Source organism: Polyodon spathula, chromosome 47 (assembly GCF_017654505.1).
Source record: "Polyodon spathula isolate WHYD16114869_AA chromosome 47, ASM1765450v1, whole genome shotgun sequence".
Classification (NCBI taxonomy): Eukaryota; Metazoa; Chordata; class Actinopteri; order Acipenseriformes; family Polyodontidae; genus Polyodon; species Polyodon spathula.
This window is the reverse complement of record NC_054580.1, coordinates 2,395,257-2,413,775: the sequence shown is the minus strand read 5'-3', so window position 1 is coordinate 2,413,775 and position 18,519 is coordinate 2,395,257. Positions and strand designations below refer to the sequence as shown.

Here is an 18,519-nt window from a genome sequence, read left to right as displayed (position 1 = left end):
GTCTGACACACTGTTGACAAACCCAAGTGGGGGGGGGGGGGGGGGGGGGGGGCTCCCAGTCCAGACCAGTGTGCAGCAGCTGTGGCCTCGGAACTGCTGGCAAGGGAGTTGAGAGGCCAAAGGTTCAAAGTCACATGACTCCCAGGCCAGCCTCCCAGCCAGTCAGGGCTCAGGTCCCACTCCTCCTTCAGTGACATCACCTCTGATACAGTTGGAACCTGCCTGCCCTTCTGTGTGTGTGTGTGTGTGTGTTAAAAACGTTTATAAAGCAGAGAGGTCTGGTAAAGCATAGGGAAGCATTGACAATGCTTCCTTCTGCTTTACCAGACCTCTCTGTGCTTTACAATGCTTCCCTGTGCTTTACCAGACCTCTCTGTGCTTTACAATGCTTCCCTGTGCTTTACCAGACCTCTCTGTGCTTTACAATGCTTCCCTGTGCTTTACCAGGCCCTCTGTGCTTTACAATGCTTCCCTACCAGACCTCTCTGTGCTTTACAATGCTTCCCTATGCTTTACCAGACCTCTCTGTGCTTTACAATGCTTCCCTCTTTACCAGACCTCTGTGCTTTACAATGCTTCCCTGTGCTTTACCAGACCTCTCTGTGCTTTACAATGCTTCCCTATGCTTTACCAGACCTCTCTGTGCTTTACAATGCTTCCCTATGCTTTACCAGACCTCTCTGTGCTTTACAATGCTTCCCTATGCTTTACCAGACCTCTCTGTGCTTTACAATGCTTCCCTATGCTTTACCAGACCTCTCTGTGCTTTACAATGCTTCCCTATGCTTTACCAGACCTCTCTGTGCTTTACAATGCTTCCCTATGCTTTCCCATGCCTCTCTGTGTGCTGTGCTGTTGCTATGGTCCGGTTTCATAAGGGTACACACGATCATACATAATTACAAACTACTGCAGTGTCGGTTTTGTTTAATTATCTCCAAAAATAACCCTCGGTAATTTTAATCTGGGTTCGCTGGTGACGTGGCGCGCTGGTGTGCGCTCAGGGGAAACACAAACACGGAGAGAGAGAGGGATTTCTCGCTTTCTAACGCCGCTTCTCGCCGCTGGATGTCAGTAACACGCCGCGCAGTGAGAGCTGAAAATGAGCCCGCATTGAGATAAAAGAACCCTGCATTCACCCCTGCGCGGAACCGAGCTCAGAACGAACACTCATAACCCACGCAAACTTAAGCGAACCTCAAAGCAAACTTGTTCTATATTTAAAATAAATATATATATATAATATATATATATATATATATATTATAATTATATATAAAATTGGGTAATTTTACTTTAAAAAAACAAAAACAAAACACACAAACAAAAACACACTTTAAAAAAAACAAAAACACAAAAACAAAAACAACATGATTTTATGGTTGTTTAGCTGCGGTAGTGTGGGGGAGAGAGAGAGAGGAGAGGTGAGGAGAGAGAGAAGAGGAGAGGAGAGAGGAGAGGAGAGAGAGAGAGGAGGAGAGGAGAGAGAGAGGAGAGGAGAGAGAGAGAGAGAGAGAGAGAGAGAGAGAGAGAGAGAGAGAGGAGAGAGAGAGAGAGAGAGGAGAGAGAGAGAGAGGAGAGGAGAGAGGAGAGAGAGAGAGAGAGAGAGAGAGGAGAGAGAGAGAGAGAGAGAGAGAGAGAGAGAGGAGAGGAGAGGAGAGGAGAGAGATACAGATAGGGACAGACAGAGAGAGAGGGACAGAGAGAGAGAGGAGAGAGATACAGAGAGGGACAGACAGAGAGAGAGATTGATTTTGGGGGTGAATCAGGTCCCCGTTGATAGTTTGACTCCAGAAACGCGAAGACTTCTCAAAGCGGAACGCAGAGCCCAGCCCCGGAGGAGCGGATCAGTATTCAGACCTCATGAAAACAGAGACACGGAGTCAGCGATTCAGACGCGCAAAGATAACCGCAGACAATCCCAACAGCTCGGAACTGAAGCCGTGCCGGGGCGGACCGGGTCAGCCAGCTCGGAACTGAAGCCGTGCCGGGGCGGACCGGGTCAGCCAGCTCGGAACTGAAGCCGTGCCGGGGCGGACCGGGTCAGCCAGCTCGGAACTGAAGCCGTGCCGGGGCGGACCGGGTCAGCCAGCTCGGAACTGAAGCCGTGCCGGGGCGGACCGGGTCGGGCTGCGGGGCTGCGGCGGGACTCGGCGCTTTGATCTATAGATACGAGGGGATTCATTTAGTAAATACGTGATTTTAGTTTTTTGGTTGTACAAACTCAATCAAATCATCTGATCGATTTGAACAAAAATATTTAACTTTTTTTTTTTTTGTAAATATAATTTTCATAATTCAATTATAATTCCCTTTTGTGAGAATATATGTATGTATGTATATATATTTTTAATTGATTATCTGGTGAATTAGCAAAGTGACCGAGACACGGATTCGAAATCGCGTTTTCGTCACCGCGGATTCGAACGCGTTTTCGTCACCGCGGATTCGAACGCGTTTTCGTCACCGCGGATTCGAACGCGTTTTTGTCACCGCGGATTCGAACGCGTTTTCGTCACCGCGGATTCGAACGCGTTTTTGTCACCGCGGATTCGAACGCGTTTTTGTCACCGCGGATTCGAACGCGTTCTTGTCAGTTCGTCACAGAGCCCAGCGACTCTGTTGAACCGCATTCTAGTATAATAATAATAACAATAATAATAAATAATAATAATAATAATAATAATAGCATTGCAAAAATAAAATTTCTGCTGACAGTAAATACAGCACACAAATAACGCCTGTTTATAAAGTCAACAGACGGGCTCCATTCAAATAAATATAAAACTCTGCTTCGCAGCGTCAACAGAAACTGAGTGTGTTGATTAATTCGGATGGTGTTAATGACTGTATCAGCGCGGCACACCCTGGCCATGCCCGGCCCCTCCCTGTGCTTGTGCGCCTGTCTGTTAGCGGCGCTGGCCCGCTCCGTTCCGGGCCTCTCCACCTGCCAGCCCGGGTTCGACCTGGACGAGTTCAAGTCCAAGCGGATCGAGGCGGTTCGGGGCCAGATCCTCTCCAAGCTCAGGATCTCGCGGCCGCCCGAGGCCCCGGCCGGCCCGGGCCAGGCGCCGCTGGAGGTGATGCTGCTGTACAACAGCACGCTGGAGCTGCTGCAGGAGCGGGCGCGCCAGGCCGAGGGCGCCTGCGAGCGCCAGGACAGCGAGGAGGATTACTACGCCAAGGAGGTGCAGAAGATCGACATGCTGCCAGCGAGACTCGACAGTGCGAAGCCTCTTACTACCGCTCGCCAGCACTGAGCTCTTATCATTACTATTACTGTTAATATTATCATCATCATTTCTATTGTTATTATTATTATTTGCTTAGCAGTTTAATAACTGTATGCGTGTTTGTGTGTGGCAGTGTGCGGGTGTGGGTTTGCATTAATGACTGTGTTTCCCTCCCTGTGTGTTTTGAAGATGCCATCTCCACCGGCCTGGCGAGCCCGTATTTCCGGGTGGTGAATTTCGCCATGTCCGGGATGGACAGGAACTCCAGCACGCTGGTGAAAGCGGAATTCCGAGTGTTTCGGGTCCCGCATCCCAAAGCCCGGGTCGCGGAGCAGAGGGTGGAGCTCTACCAGGTGAGCCGCACAGACTGCTCCTGCACAGCGCCTCGCATAACCCTCAGCACTGCTCCACCCCTCCACACGCACACGCACACGCACACGCACACGCACACGCACACGCACACGCACACGCACACGCACACGCGCATGGATCTGTCTAATATAGCGGGTTCTCGACGGTCTCGTCTCTGGTAGATCCTGAAGGCCCGTGACCCGGCCGCCCCCTCCCAGCGCTACATCGACAGCAGGAACGTGCGCCCACGCAGCAAGGGGGAGTGGCTCTCCTTCGACGTCACAGACACGGTGAGAGAGTGGCTCTCTCACAAAGGTAAGGGGTGCGGCCAGCGACACAAAATAATAACGACTCCCACTGCAGAGAGAGAGAGGGAGGGAGAGGGAGAGAGAGAGAGAGAGAGAGAGAGAGAGACAGGGGGATGGGTGAGAGAGAAAGGGATGAGTGGGTTGGTGATAGTGAGAGAGACAGAGAGAGAGACTGCTTATCTGTTCGGGTCCATTGAGATGTTGTATGTGAGGTTTTGAGGGGCAGTCTGCGGAAGTGTTTTTGGGGAGCACTGGTTGTGTAGCAGGGTGCTGTACTGAGCTGGGAGGCTGTAACGCGTGGCTGTGACTGTGCCAGGCAGGAACCTGGGCTTGAAGATCAGCGTACACTGCCCCTGCTGCACCTTCATCCCCTCCAACAACAACATCCTGCCCAACAGGAGCGAGGAACTGGAGTGCCACTTCGCAGGTAATAACAACCGGAGTGCCGGGGGGGAGATACGCTTTACCAGCCCTCTCTGTGCTTTACAATGCTTCCCTGTGCTTTACCAGACCTCTCTGTGCTTTACAATGCTTCCCTATGCTTTACCAGACCTCTCTGTGCTTTACAATGCTTCCCTGTGCTTTACCAGACCTCTCTGTGCTTTACAATGCTTCCCTGTGCTTTACCAGACACAATGCTTCCCTGTGCTTTACCAGACCTCTCTGTGCTTTACAATGCTTCCCTATGCTTTACCAGACCTCTCTGTGCTTTACAATGCTTCCCTGTGCTTTACCAGACCTCTCTGTGCTTTACAATGCTTCCCTATGCTTTACCAGACCTCTCTGTGCTTTACAATGCTTCCCTGTGCTTTACCACACCTCTCTGTGCTTTACAATGCTTCCCTATGCTTTACCAGACCTCTCTGTGCTTTACAATGCTTCCCTGTGCTTTACCAGACCTCTCTGTGCTTTACAATGCTTCCCTATGCTTTACCAGACCTCTCTGTGCTTTACAATGCTTCCCTATGCTTTACCAGACCTCTCTGTGCTTTACAATGCTTCCCTATGCTTTACCAGACCTCTCTGTGCTTTACAATGCTTCCCTATGCTTTACCAGACCTCTCTGTGCTTTACAATGCTTCCCTGTGCTTTACCAGACCTCTCTGTGCTTTACAATGCTTCCCTATGCTTTACCAGACCTCTCTGTGCTTTACAATGCTTCCCTGTGCTTTACCAGACCTCTCTGTGCTTTACAATGCTTCCCTATGCTTTACCAGACCTCTCTGTGCTTTACAATGCTTCCCTGTGCTTTACCAGACCTCTCTGTGCTTTACAATGCTTCCCTGTGCTTTACCAGACCTCTCTGTGCTTTACAATGCTTCCCTATGCTTTACCAGACCTCTCTGTGCTTTACAATGCTTCCCTATGCTTTACCAGACCTCTCTGTGCTTTACAATGCTTCCCTATGCTTTACCAGACCTCTCTGTGCTTTACAATGCTTCCCTATGCTTTACCAGACCTCTCTGTGCTTTACAATGCTTCCCTGTGCTTTACCAGACCCCTCTGTGCTTTACAATGCTTCCCTGTGCTTTACCAGACCTCTCTGTGCTTTACAATGCTTCCCTGTGCTTTACCAGACCTCTCTGTGCTTTACAATGCTTCCCTATGCTTTACCAGACCTCTCTGTGCTTTACAATGCTTCCCTATGCTTTACCAGACCTCTCTGTGCTTTACAATGCTTCCCTATGCTTTACCAGACCTCTCTGTGCTTTACAATGCTTCCCTATGCTTTACCAGACCTCTCTGTGCTTTACAATGCTTCCCTGTGCTTTACCAGACCTCTCTGTGCTTTACAATGCTTCCCTATGCTTTACCAGACCTCTCTGTGCTTTACAATGCTTCCCTATGCTTTACCAGACCTCTCTGTGCTTTACAATGCTTCCCTGTGCTTTACCAGACCTCCCTGTGCTTTCCCATGCTGTCACTGTGCTGTATCACATTGTGCTGTGCTGTTCACGTTACTCAGGGCTGTGTTGACCCCCCCCAGGTATTGACGATGACCTCATCAAGCAGTTTGAGAAGTCTGTGAAGGGGGGCCAGTCCGGTTCCAGCAGTAAGACCCCCCACCTGATCCTCACCCTGCTCCCCACGTACAGGATGGAATCCTCGCAGAAGAAGAACCGCAGGAAACGCGCAGCCCGGGAGACGCCCGTGTGCTCCAGGTAACTTCCTGTCCCAGGCGCCAGCTTCCTGTCCGGCTGGATCTGGAAACACTGAAAGAAACGTTTCCTCTAGAAGTCTCTTTAAATTCAATGGTAAGCGTTTCCACTAGAAGTCTCTCTCAGTGTCTTCAGTGTCAATTCAATACAAGCGTCTCCACTAGAAGTCTCTCTCAGTGTCTTCAGTGTCAATTCAATGGCAAGCGTCTCCACTAGAAGTCTTTCTCAGTGTCTTCAGTGTCAATTCAATGGCAAGCGTCTCCACTAGAAGTCTTTCTCAGTGTCTTCAGTGTCAATTCAATACAAGCGTCTCCACTAGAAGTCTTTCTCAGTGTCTTCAGTGTCAATTCAATACAAGCGTTTCCACTAGAAGTCTCTCTCAGTGTCTTCAGTGTCAATTCAATGGCAAGCGTCTCCACTAGAAGTCTTTCTCAGTGTCTTCAGTGTCAATTCAATACAAGCGTCTCCACTAGAAGTCTCTCTCAGTGTCTTCAGTGTCAATTCAATGGCAAGCGTTTCCACTAGAAGTCTCTCTCAGTGTCTTCAGTGTCAATTCAATACAAGCGTCTCCACTAGAAGTCTCTCTCAGTGTCTTCAGTGTGAATTCAATGGCAAGCGTCTCCACTAGAAGTCTCTCTCAGTGTCTTCGATGAAGCCTGGTATTACCCCCACACTGAAGACACTGAAGTGGACTCTGAATACAGTGCAAAGGAGCTGTAAAGACGTCGGGGGGAAAGCATGTCTGAAAGCATGTTGTTCTCGTTTGACTCTCAGGACCGTGGATCAGGGCTGCTGCCTGCGTTCTCTCTACATTGATTTCCGAAGAGACCTGAACTGGAAGTGGATCCACGAGCCCAAAGGATACAAAGCCAACTTCTGTGCAGGAACCTGCCCTTACCTGTGGAGCGCAGACACACAGTACAACACGGTGAGGGGCGGGGCCAGCACGACCACACGCTGAGGGGGCGGGGCCAGCACGACCACACGCTGAGGGGGCGGGGCCATAATAACAGCACACTGAGGGGGCGGGGCCAGCACGACCACACGCTGAGGGGGCGGGGCCAGCACGACCACACGCTGAGGGGGCGGGGCCATAATAACAGCACACTGAGGGGGCGGGGCCAGCACGACCACACGCTGAGGGGGCGGGGCCATAATAACAGCACACTGAGGGGGCGGGGCCAGCACGACCACACGCTGAGGGGGCGGGGCCATAATAACAGCACACTGAGGGGGCGGGGCCAGCACGACCACACGCTGAGGGGGCGGGGCCAGCATGACCACATGCTGAGGGGGCGGGGCCAGCACGAAGGAGCGCTGACCATCTTTAAAATCCACACGCTCTCACCTCTTATTAGCTTTATTAACATCTTAAAATCCATTCTCTCCCCGGTCGTACTTAGCAGTTTAGACTCCCACAGGATCGCTGCGGGCACCCTTTAAAGGAGCGCTGACCATCTTTAAAATCCATTCTCTCACCTCTTATCAGCTTTATTAACAGGATCACTGGCCCCTCTTTCAAACCCCCGCAGTTTTGACAGTAGCTGTGTTGTATCGTTTACCTCGTCCCAGCCAGGGTTCCAGGCGCTTCCTATTCTGCTTTCTTCTGTACCTGCTGTTGAGTTATGTCAGGTCTCAGCCATGCACTGTGCTGCCCCCTACAGGTGCTGCCCCTGTACAACAAGATGAACCCCGAGGCGTCGGTCGCGCCCTGCTGTGTACCCCAGGATCTGGAGGCGCTGACCATCGTCTACTTCACGGGCAGGACCCCCAAAGTGGAACAGCTCTCCAACATGGTCGTCAAATCCTGCAAGTGCAGATAGACACGGGGCGCCCCGATAAACACACAGAGACACGGGGCGCCCCGATAAACACACAGAGACACGGGGCGCCCCGATAAACACAAAGAGTCTCTCTCCTCTACTCTGCTGGTTTAAGTCTATATTGTATTTAAATGAATCTTCAGTTCAGTTGCTTGTTGGTTTTATTATTATTATTATTATTATTATTATTATTATTATTATCATCATTATTATTATGATTATGATGCATATTATTTTTACTATGATGATGGGCTTTGTTTTTATCAAAGAATAAAACATTACAAAACTTTTCTTTGACTATTCCCCCCCCCCCCCCCCACAAGAGACACACACACCACAGATTAGCGGATATAAAAACTGTTGGTAATTGTACACACACCACAGATTAGCGGATATAAAACTGAGGTACAGGGAGAGGGGAGAGGGAGGGGCTGTCACACAAAGAGACGAGAGAGAACGAAGCACACTCTCAGCACGATCACAGGGAGACACACACCCCCACATTGACACATAGAGACACACACACCACAGATTAGCAGATATAAAACTGAGGTACACGGAGAGGGGAGAGGGAGGGGCTGTCACACAAAGAGACGAGAGAGAACGAAGCACACTCTCAGCACGATCACAGGGAGACACACACCCCCACATTGACACATAGAGACACACACACCACAGATTAGCAGATATAAAACTGAGGTACAGGGAGAGGGGAGAGGGAGGGGCTGTCACACAAAGAGACGAGAGAGAACGAAGCACACTCTCAGCACGATCACAGGGAGACACACACCCCCACATTGACACATAGAGACACACACACCACAGATTAGCAGATATAAAACTGAGGTACACGGAGAGGGGAGAGGGAGGGGCTGTCACACAAAGAGACGAGAGAGAACGAAGCACACTCTCAGCACGATCACAGGGAGACACACACACCCACATTGACACATAGAGACACACACACCACAGATTAGCAGATATAAAACTGAGGTACAGGGAGAGGGGAGAGGGAGGGGCTGTCACACAAAGAGACGAGAGAGAACGAAGCACACTCTCAGCACGATCACAGGGAGACACACACCCCCACACAGCGGACTTCAGTGCCGTAGCGCAGCCCACAGAGAATACCATGCAGACCTACAGAGGGGAGCGTTCGCTGGCCGGGCGAGATTGAATTAGTTTTGTTTTTGTTCTGCGTTCATGAATGCTGAAAGCCCACAGCAGCTCAGTATCCAGTACTGACCACGTGGACGCCAGCCACGCTGTGGGTTTGGTGGTTTTGCAGCAGACAGAGCGGAAGGGAGAGAGAGAGAGCTGTCAATATTGCTCTTTGCTTGCGGATTGAGGTTTTGCAGAAGGCTTGGGAAAGCGTCTGGAAGAGATTATGTGGTTCTGGAGGAGAGATACGAGGGGGCAGAGAGCTGGAGAGAGAGAGAGAGAGAGAGAGAATGAGAGGAAAGGGACAGAGAGAGAACTAAATATCAGTTTTTCTAATTAGCTCCTGTACACTGTTCACTTTTTAGTCTGCATACGTTAGGAGAAAGACAGTAGGCACAATAAATGAGCCCAGCCCTTCCTCTCTCTCTCTCTCTCTCTCTCAGCCCCCGCTCCCTCTCCCCTCACCCAGCTCAATCTCTCCCTCACAGACACCTCGCTGCAGCCAGCGCACAAAGCCTCGATTGAGCTCCCTCGACCCACACAGGTATCCAGACCAGACCGCAGACACCAGACAGGCTGGCAGAGAGACAGCGAGCCACAGAGCAGGCAAACAGCAACTCGCCTTCGAAGAGAGTCCTGCAGCAACAGCACAGTGTGACACAGCACAGTGACAGCATGGGGGAGCATAGGGGAGCATTGAGGAGCACAGGGAGGTCTGGTAAAGCATATTAAAAAAACAAACCCTGGTAAACTAGTCTTTCTAAGTGTTTTTAATTTGAACTTTCAAGGTTAACCTTTCCACTAAGAAGTCTTTCTCATGGTCTTCAAAAAAGGAGACCCTTCTTCACAAACACAGAGAGAGAGAGAGAGAGAGAGAGAGAGAGAGAGAGAGAGAGAGCGGTGAGGTGAGGGGGTGGAATGGGTTGCTATGGGACACCGAGCCACGCTGTTGATGCTGAATCACTGGGATCCGTTTCAGACCCGTCCTGACAGAGCTCTGAGGGGCTGAGCGGGACTCAGCCAGCTTGTGGGGAGCCTCTCCTCTCCCTCTCCCTCTCCCTCTCCCTCTCCGTCTCTCTCTCTCTCTCTCTCAGTAAACAGGGTGTGTTGTTTCCAGCGCTCCAGTTTTTAGGGGAAGCAGATTTATGTGTGGTTAAAGGTTTCTGTGGTAAAAACGAGTGCCTTCATCAGTGTTATTGAAGCTAGAAGAGACCGAGGTAGGGGGGGAGGGAGGCAGGGAGGCGAGCCAGGGAGGGAGGGGGAGGGAGGCAGGGAGGGACCGAGGGAGGGAGGGAGCGAGGGAGGGGGAGGGAGGGAGCGAGGGAGGGAGGGAGGCAGGAGAGTGAGGTGCCGAGGGTCTGTATCCGGCTTGTTTAGACGCTCCGGAGCTGTGAGGCGGATGGAAATATTTGGGAATGGCAGACCTGGAGTATGGGACAGGGTCCGCTTTGTCCCGGAGAGAGATGGGGTTGCAAATAAAACTGAAGGGGGCGCCCGTTTTGGGACTCTCATCAACCTCTACAGAAGAGCAAAACCACCTGATGAAATAGCAGTGCTGTTCCATTGAGCTTAGAGATATATATATAGAGAGAGAGAGAGAGAGAGAGAGGAGATGCCATGGTAACTACACTGACATTTCCGTATAAATATCTCTCTACATAGCTCTCTGTCTCTCCACACACACTGACACACGCACACACACGCACATACACACACACGCACACACACTGACACACGCACACTGACACACACACACACTCACTGACACACACACACACACACTGACACGCACGCACGCACTCGTTTGCTGACAGTAAGATGAATCGAGGTGTTTTGAAGAAGGGTTTCATGCTGGCTGATGGCACCTGTCTGCGAGTCACTGAGGTGAGAGAGTGGCACCCAAACACAAAGAGCATTAGTGAGATCAGCGGAGAGGGGGGGGCCAGACAGACAGCAGGGCCAAGTCTACTGCACCCCCCCCCCCCCCCCCCCCCCCCACAACCACACCTCTCTGTGCTTTACAATGCTTCCCTGTGCTTTACCAGACCTCTCTGTGCTTTACAATGCTTCCCTATGCTTTACCAGACCTCTCTGTGCTTTACAATGCTTCCCTATGCTTTACCAGACCTCTCTGTGCTTTACAATGCTTCCCTATGCTTTACCAGACCTCTCTGTGCTTTACAATGCTTCCCTATGCTTTACCAGACCTCTCTGTGCTTTACAATGCTTCCCTATGCTTTACCAGACTCTCTGTGCTTTACAATGCTTCCCTATGCTTTACCAGACCTCTCTGTGCTTTACAATGCTTCCCTATGCTTTACCAGACCTCTCTGTGCTTTACAATGCTTCTGTGCTTTGCTTTACAATGCTTCCCTATGCTTTACCAGACCTCTCTGTGCTTTACAATGCTTCCCTATGCTTTACCACACCTCTGTCTGTGCTTTACAATGCTATATAATACGAGGAACGTAGATCTCAACGTGATATTTACATATTTTTAACCCTAATTATCCCCACGATTCCGCTACCAAAGAACTGCTTGCTTCTGTCCGGGTCTTTTCAATCTGTTGTCTTATTCTGCCCCCTTGTGGCCGATCTGGATAGTTTTTTTATATATATATATATATATATATATATATATATATAGGAGAGGAGAGAGATAGAGAGAGAGAGAGAGAGAGAGAGAGAGAGAGAGAGAGAGAGAGAGAGAGAGAGAGAGAGAGAGAGATTTTTATTTGGAGAATAATTACAGAAGAAAATACAGCCATATAAACGTATTTAATGCTGGTATATTCGTTTTAAATTATACTTTTAAAAAGTTAATTGTTATTTACTTCAAATTAACAGATCTCAGTCTTACATGTTATGTTTTAGAGTTTTTAAGCTGAAATTTAAAAAACTCAAAGCTGAAACTTTTGAGCTCTAAAGCGAAAAAATTTTTTGAAACTCGAGATTTCGCTTTTTTAAAAACAAAAGTAAAAAAATTTTTTTTTTGATGCGGCACCACATAAATGCTTACATCAATAAACAACGGATAATATAAAAAAGAAACACACTCAGCCAAAATTCCTTTTGCATTTTCGTGTATTATTATTATTATTATTATTATATTATTATTATTAATTATTATCTGGTCTCTTTCTCCTCTCTCATTTTTGGAAATGTTTTCTCTATGTTTTCCCGCACTGTTCTCCCGCTCCGAGATTCCTGCTCCTCGTTGCAGATTTTGCTGGACACCCCCACCTGCAGATCGTCGACCCGCTGCTGAACCTCGACGGTAAGGGGATGCTTCGCCCCGAGCTTGTGTCGATAATCTGAGGGGAGAAGAAGAGAAAGGGAGATTTTAAAATTAAAATGAGGTGTGTGCGTGTGTGGTCGGCTGGTTACTGGCTCGCTGATTGGCTCTGAATACTTTAAACCCGCCCCAGCTACCGAGTGGCAGCAAATCCCTACATTTCTATTGGTCCCTGCGCGGGGAGATTTAAAATCGATTTATAGCGCATTATAGAAGGCAGCTGTAGAGAGTGTTCTGCAACAACAGCAGCCCTGCCTTTCATTTCAGAAAAGGAGAGATCTACTTCATTTGTTTGTTTGTTTGTTTGTTTTCCACGGGCTCCCCGCGACACCGCTGTTCCGAGTGCGGCCTGGTTACCTTTCACCGTGCGCTGGAGTATCGAGACCGCCTCCATCTCCATTATACAAACGAGAGGGAGAGGGATCTGAGAGAGAGAGAGACGCAGTCAGTAACAGGGAGGGAACCACACAGACAGACCCACAGACACACACACAGACAGACCCACAGACAGGCAGGCTCAGACAGACAGACAGACTCACGGAGGTCTTGCTCTCCACCTCGTGCTTCATGATAAACGTCTTGTAGGCTGGGTCCTGGGAGTAATGAGTTAAAAACAATTGAAATAATAATTGAAAAGAACAACAGAGTCATCAAAAAGCAAACTCGCAAACATTTACCATGCGTGTGTGTGTGTGTGTGTCTCACCTGTGTGAGCAGGTGTGTGTGTGAGAGGGGGTGCAGGCAGGTGTGTCTCACCTGTGTGAGCAGGTCTGTGTGTGAGAGGGGGTGCAGGCAGGTGTGTCTCACCTGTGTGAGCAGGTCTGTGTGTGAGAGGGGGTGCAGGCAGGTGTGTCTCACCTGTGTGAGCAGGTCTGTGTGTGAGAGGGGGTGCAGGCAGGTGTGTCTCACCTGTGTGAGCAGGTCTGTGTGTGAGAGGGGGTGCAGGCAGGTGTGTCTCACCTGTGTGAGCAGGTCTGTGTGTGAGAGGGGGTGCAGGCAGGTGTGTCTCACCTGTGTGAGCAGGTCTGTGTGTGAGAGGGGGTGCAGGCAGGTGTGTCTCACCTGTGTGAGCAGGTCTGTGTGTGAGAGGGGGTGCAGGCAGGTGTGTCTCACCTGTGTGAGCAGGTGTGTGTGTGAGAGGGGGTGCAGGCAGGTGTGTCTCACCTGTGTGAGCAGGTCTGTGTGTGAGAGGGGGTGCAGGCAGGTGTGTCTCACCTGTGTGAGCAGGTGTGTGTGTGAGAGGGGGTGCAGCCAGGTGTGTCTCACCTGTGTGAGCAGATCTATGTGGTAGCCTCTCTTGTGCGCTGCTTTCCACTTTCCTAAGTGCCTCGTCACCCCGTGCACAGCGTGCATCACACTGAAGGGATCTGCAGAGCAGAGAGAGGGGAGAGAGAGGGGGAGAAAGGAGAGGAGAGGGGAGCAGACGAGAGAGGAGAGAGCGAGAGAGGAGAGAGAGAGGAGGGGAGTTGTTTATTTATTACCAGTGATTTTTTGCTGTGTTTGTTTTTGCGGGGGGGGGGTAGTTTTCCAAGGTCACGCTGTCACGTGATGTGAATGGAACGAGGGAAGGCTGATCGAACCCACAACTGCTCCGATCGACTGAAGCAAAAACACTGAGCGATTAAAAATGACTATTGCAAGAGCCCCTTGGCATGTCTGTTGAATGTTGCTCTCCACAAGACAGTCAGACACTGAAGAAGGAGACTCACCCTTAGAGGTGTCTGCGGGGGGAGCGCTGGACTGGAGAAGGAAAGAACAAAACAAACAAACAAACAAACACCACAGTGATTAGTTGTCAACAGAAACAAAACACACAAACAAAATGGACTTAGCCAATAAAGCAATAGAATTCAATCACAGTAGAATTCAAACAGAACAAACACTGGACAATGAAGCTGAGGGAGTTCAAATATGTTAACAAGGGAACATTATTCAGCAGCTTTCACTGGACTCTATGAAGCTGAGGGAGTTCATTCTATATAGAGGGGGTGCAATTCAATATGTTAACAAGGGAACATTATTCAGCAGCTTTCACTGGACTCTATGAAGCTGAGGGAGTTCATTCTATATAGAGGGGGTGCAATTCAATATGTTAACAAGGGAACATTATTCAGCAGCTTTCACTGGACTCTATGAAGCTGAGGGAGTTCATTCTATATAGAGGGGGTGCAATTCAATATGTTAACAAGGGAACATTATTCAGCAGCTTTCACTGGACTCTATGAAGCTGAGGGAGTTCATTCTATATAGAGGGGGTGCAATTCAATATGTTAACAAGGGAACATTATTCAGCAGCTTTCACTGGACTCTATGAAGCTGAGGGAGTTCATTCTATATAGAGGGGGTGCAATTCAATATGTTAACAAGGGAACATTATTCAGCAGCTTTCACTGGACTCTATGAAGCTGAGGGAGTTCATTCTATATAGAGGGGGTGCAATTCAATATGTTAACAAGGGAACATTATTCAGCAGCTTTCACTGGACTCTATGAAGCTGAGGGAGTTCATTCTATATAGAGGGGGTGCAATTCAATATGTTAACAAGGGAACATTATTCAGCAGCTTTCACTGGACTCTATGAAGCTGAGGGAGTTCATTCTATATAGAGGGGGTGCAATTCAATATGTTAACAAGGGAACATTATTCAGCAGCTTTCACTGGACTCTATGAAGCTGAGGGAGTTCATTCTATATAGAGGGGGTGCAATTCAATATGTTAACAAGGGAACATTATTCAGCAGCTTTCACTGGACTCTATGAAGCTGAGGGAGTTCATTCTATATAGAGGGGGTGCAATTCAATATGTTAACAAGGGAACATTATTCAGCAGCTTTCACTGGACTCTATGAAGCTGAGGGAGTTCATTCTATATAATTCAATATGAGGGGGTGCAATTCAATATGAAGCTGAGGGAGTAACAAGGGAACATTATTCAGCAGCTTTCACTGGACTCTATGAAGCTGAGGGAGTTCATTCTATAGGGAAAACTTCAGGCCAGAGCTAATTTATTTATATATATATATACACACACTGCTTACGCTGACAGCAGCCTCAGCCTCCTCCACACTGTCCTCTGGGATGGGAGCGAGGAACCCCACAGGTCTGCCGTAGGAGCTAGAGAGGGAGAGAGGGGGAGACACACACACACCACAGATAAGAGGATATAAAACTGAGGTACAGGGAGAGGGGAGAGGGAGGGGCTGTCACACAAAGAGACGAGAGAATGAAACACACTCTCAGCACGATCACAGGGAGACACACACCCCACCCTCTCTCTCTGTTTTCAGTGTAAATGAAACAGGTTTGTGTGAAGCTGACCTGGTGGACGGGGTCTGTTCCGAATCGTCCATTGGGAAACGCACGGCTTGTTTGGACGGGATGCTGTCGCCGTGGTTACCGGAGCCCAGGTGTGTTCCGGAACGTCTCCAGTCCAGTGTCTCAGAGTTCTGGAGCTCCAGAGTTCTTTCAGGTGTTTTCTGTATTTGAATGCTATGCGTGTGTGTGTGTGTGTGTGTGTGTGTGTGTGTGTGTGTGTGTGTGTGTATAGATAGCTGTGGATTGTACGTTTTGATCAGTGAATTGATTTTACAAATTGGAATTAGAAAGCAGGAATGTGGCCCCCCCCCCCCACACTCGCATCACGAGCGCCTCTGTGCCCCCCCCACACTCACATCGAGCCATTTCAAACAAACAAGGAGTAGCCATTTCAAACAAACGAGGAGGAGCCATTTCAAACAAACGAGGAGGAGCCATTTCAAACAAACGAGGAGGAGCCATTTCAAACAAACGAGGAGGAGCCATTTCAAACAAACGAGGAGGAGCCATTTCAAACAAACAAGGAGGAGCCATTTCAAACAAACAGGGAGGAGCCATTTCAAACAAACAAGGAGGAGCCATTTCAAACAAACAGGGAGGAGCCATTTCAAACAAACAGGGAGGAGCCATTTCAAACAAACGAGGAGGAGCCATTTCAAACAAACGAGGAGGAGCCATTTCAAACAAATGAGGAGGAGCCATTTCAAACAAACAAGAAGGAGCCATTTCAAATAAACAAGAAGGAGCCATTTCAAACAGTGCCAGGGTTTATTTTTTGAGGTGATTTTGTTTACAATGATGGTTATTTTTTAAAGGGGTCGGTGGTTTCGTTCAGATTTTTCTTTCAAGGCACGGGCTATAGAGAATACAGCACAGTTAATCAGTGACAGGATTTCAAGTGCAAACTCAACAAAATACAATAAAAAAAACCAAAACACACACACACAGGTGCGGACTGCTGCGTCCTTTCTAGCACAGCAGATCTCTCCCTCTCCATTTTCATATATACATCTATACACACACACACACAGGGCTGGGAATCAGACTCCTATTGCACAGCAGTGTGATCCAGTCCAGGTTTCACTGCTGCCAGCTTGATCAGCCCCCAGTGTGTCTAGCTAACAAGCTCAGGTGTGTCTGATTATTAAACTCCTAGTGAAAGCAGGACTGGATCACACTGCTGTGCAGCGGGAGTCTGATTATTAAACTCCTAGTGAAAGCAGGACTGGATCACACTGCTGTGCAGCGGGAGTCTGATTATTAAACTCCTAGTGAAAGCAGGACTGGATCACACTGCTGTGCAGCGGGAGTCTGATTATTAAACTCCTAGTGAAAGCAGGACTGGATCACACTGCTGTGCAGCGGGAGTCTGATTATTAAACTCCTAGTGAAAGCAGGACTGGATCACACCGCTGTGCAGCGGGAGTCTGATTATTAAACTCCTAGTGAAAGCAGGACTGGATCACACCGCTGTGCAGCGGGAGTCTGATTATTAAACTCCTAGTGAAAGCAGGACTGGATCACACTGCTGTGCAGCGGGAGTCTGATTATTAAACTCCTAGTGAAAGCAGGACTGGATCACACTGCTGTGCAGCGGGAGTCTCGTTCCTGTGCCTGTATATATTATATATATTATATATCCCTATACAGCTACAGCCAAATGTCTTGCACCCCCCTCTATACAGAACGATCTTCATAAACCCGAGTCAAAGCTGCTCAGTGATGTCACTTTAACATATTGAATTCCATTCGATTTGAAATCCGCTCCCATCTCCAATTACAAATCCCCATTTCCTATATATATATTTTTTTAAACCAATCCCAACACGTCGGCAGGGCAGGGCAAGGCAGGTTTAGAGAAGTGTTTGCAGGACTGTTTGAAGAAGTGAATCATGCATAAATCTCTCTCTCTCTCTCTCTCTCTCTCTCTCTCTCTCTCTCTCTCTCTCTCTCTCTCTCTCTCTCTCTCTCTCTCTCTCACCCACACACACACTCAGAGAGAGACAGCTACTCATTACAGAGACATCAGCCAGACCTGGGCTTAATCACAGTGTCACTGCAACTGGAACATTGGCACACCTCCTTCTGACGAGGCGTTAGGAATGAGTCAGCGGGCAGAGAAAGGGGGCCTCGATACCAGGGGGTTCAAATCCTGGCTCAGCCACTGACTCCCTGTGTGTGTGTGTGTGTGTGTGTGTGTGCGCGCGTGCGCGTGACCCTGAGCGAGTCTCTTCACCTCCTTGTGCTCCGTCCTTCAGACGAGACGCAAAACAACGAGCGGTCCTATTCTGGAAAGTTGTTCAGCGCCAGGACTAACTGCAGCAGCAGCGTCGCGTGTTGATGAGCAGTACTTCGTCTCATAAGCCCCTTGGTTTAAAAAAAAAAAAAAAAAAATAATTCTTTAAAATTTCCCGAGAATTTAAATCGCTGTTTATTACGAGGCTGCCGCCCCTGTCAGCTGTGACTGGAGCAGGCGAGGCTGCCGTCCCTGTCAGCTGTGATTGGAGCGGGCGAGGCTGCCGTCCCTGTCAGCTGTGATTGGAGCGGGCGAGGCTGCCGTCCCTGTCAGCTGTGACTGGAGCGGGCGAGGCTGCCGTCCCTGTCAGCTGTGATTGGAGCGGGCGAGGCTGCCGTCCCTGTCAGCTGTGATTGGAGCGGGCGAGGCTGCCGTCCCTGTCAGCTGTGACTGGAGCGGGCGAGGCTGCCGTCCCTGTCAGCTGTGACTGGAGCGGGCGAGGCTGCCGTCCCTGTCAGCTGTGATTGGAGCGGGCGAGGCTGCCGTCCCTGTCAGCTGTGACTGGAGCGGGCGAGGCTGCCGTCCCTGTCAGCTGTGATTGGAGCGGGCGAGGCTGCCGTCCCTGTCAGCTGTGATTGT

General features: G+C 49.4%; 2 protein-coding genes across 2 annotated transcripts in view; one reads left to right on the top strand and one right to left on the bottom strand.

Moving 5' to 3' along the window:
- The first annotated feature begins 2,300 nt into the window (after positions 1–2,300).
- Positions 2,301–8,043, top strand: tgfb5 (transforming growth factor, beta 5). Its single transcript, XM_041238087.1, has 7 exons — positions 2,301–3,225; positions 3,423–3,586; positions 3,767–3,899; positions 4,209–4,319; positions 5,880–6,054; positions 6,826–6,979; positions 7,716–8,043. The coding sequence occupies exons 1-7, from the start codon at positions 2,835–2,837 to the stop codon at positions 7,872–7,874; spliced, it is 1,287 nt and encodes a 428-aa protein (XP_041094021.1). The 5' UTR covers positions 2,301–2,834; the 3' UTR covers positions 7,875–8,043.
- A 9,967-nt stretch (positions 8,044–18,010) lies between these two features.
- Positions 18,011–18,519, bottom strand: part of LOC121306251 (potassium channel subfamily K member 4-like) — an 8,368-nt gene continuing 7,859 nt past the window's right edge. Inside the window, exon 7 of the mRNA XM_041237992.1 lies at positions 18,011–18,519. This exon is cut by the window's right edge and continues 767 nt beyond it. The gene's annotated coding sequence lies outside the window, so the exon portion shown is untranslated.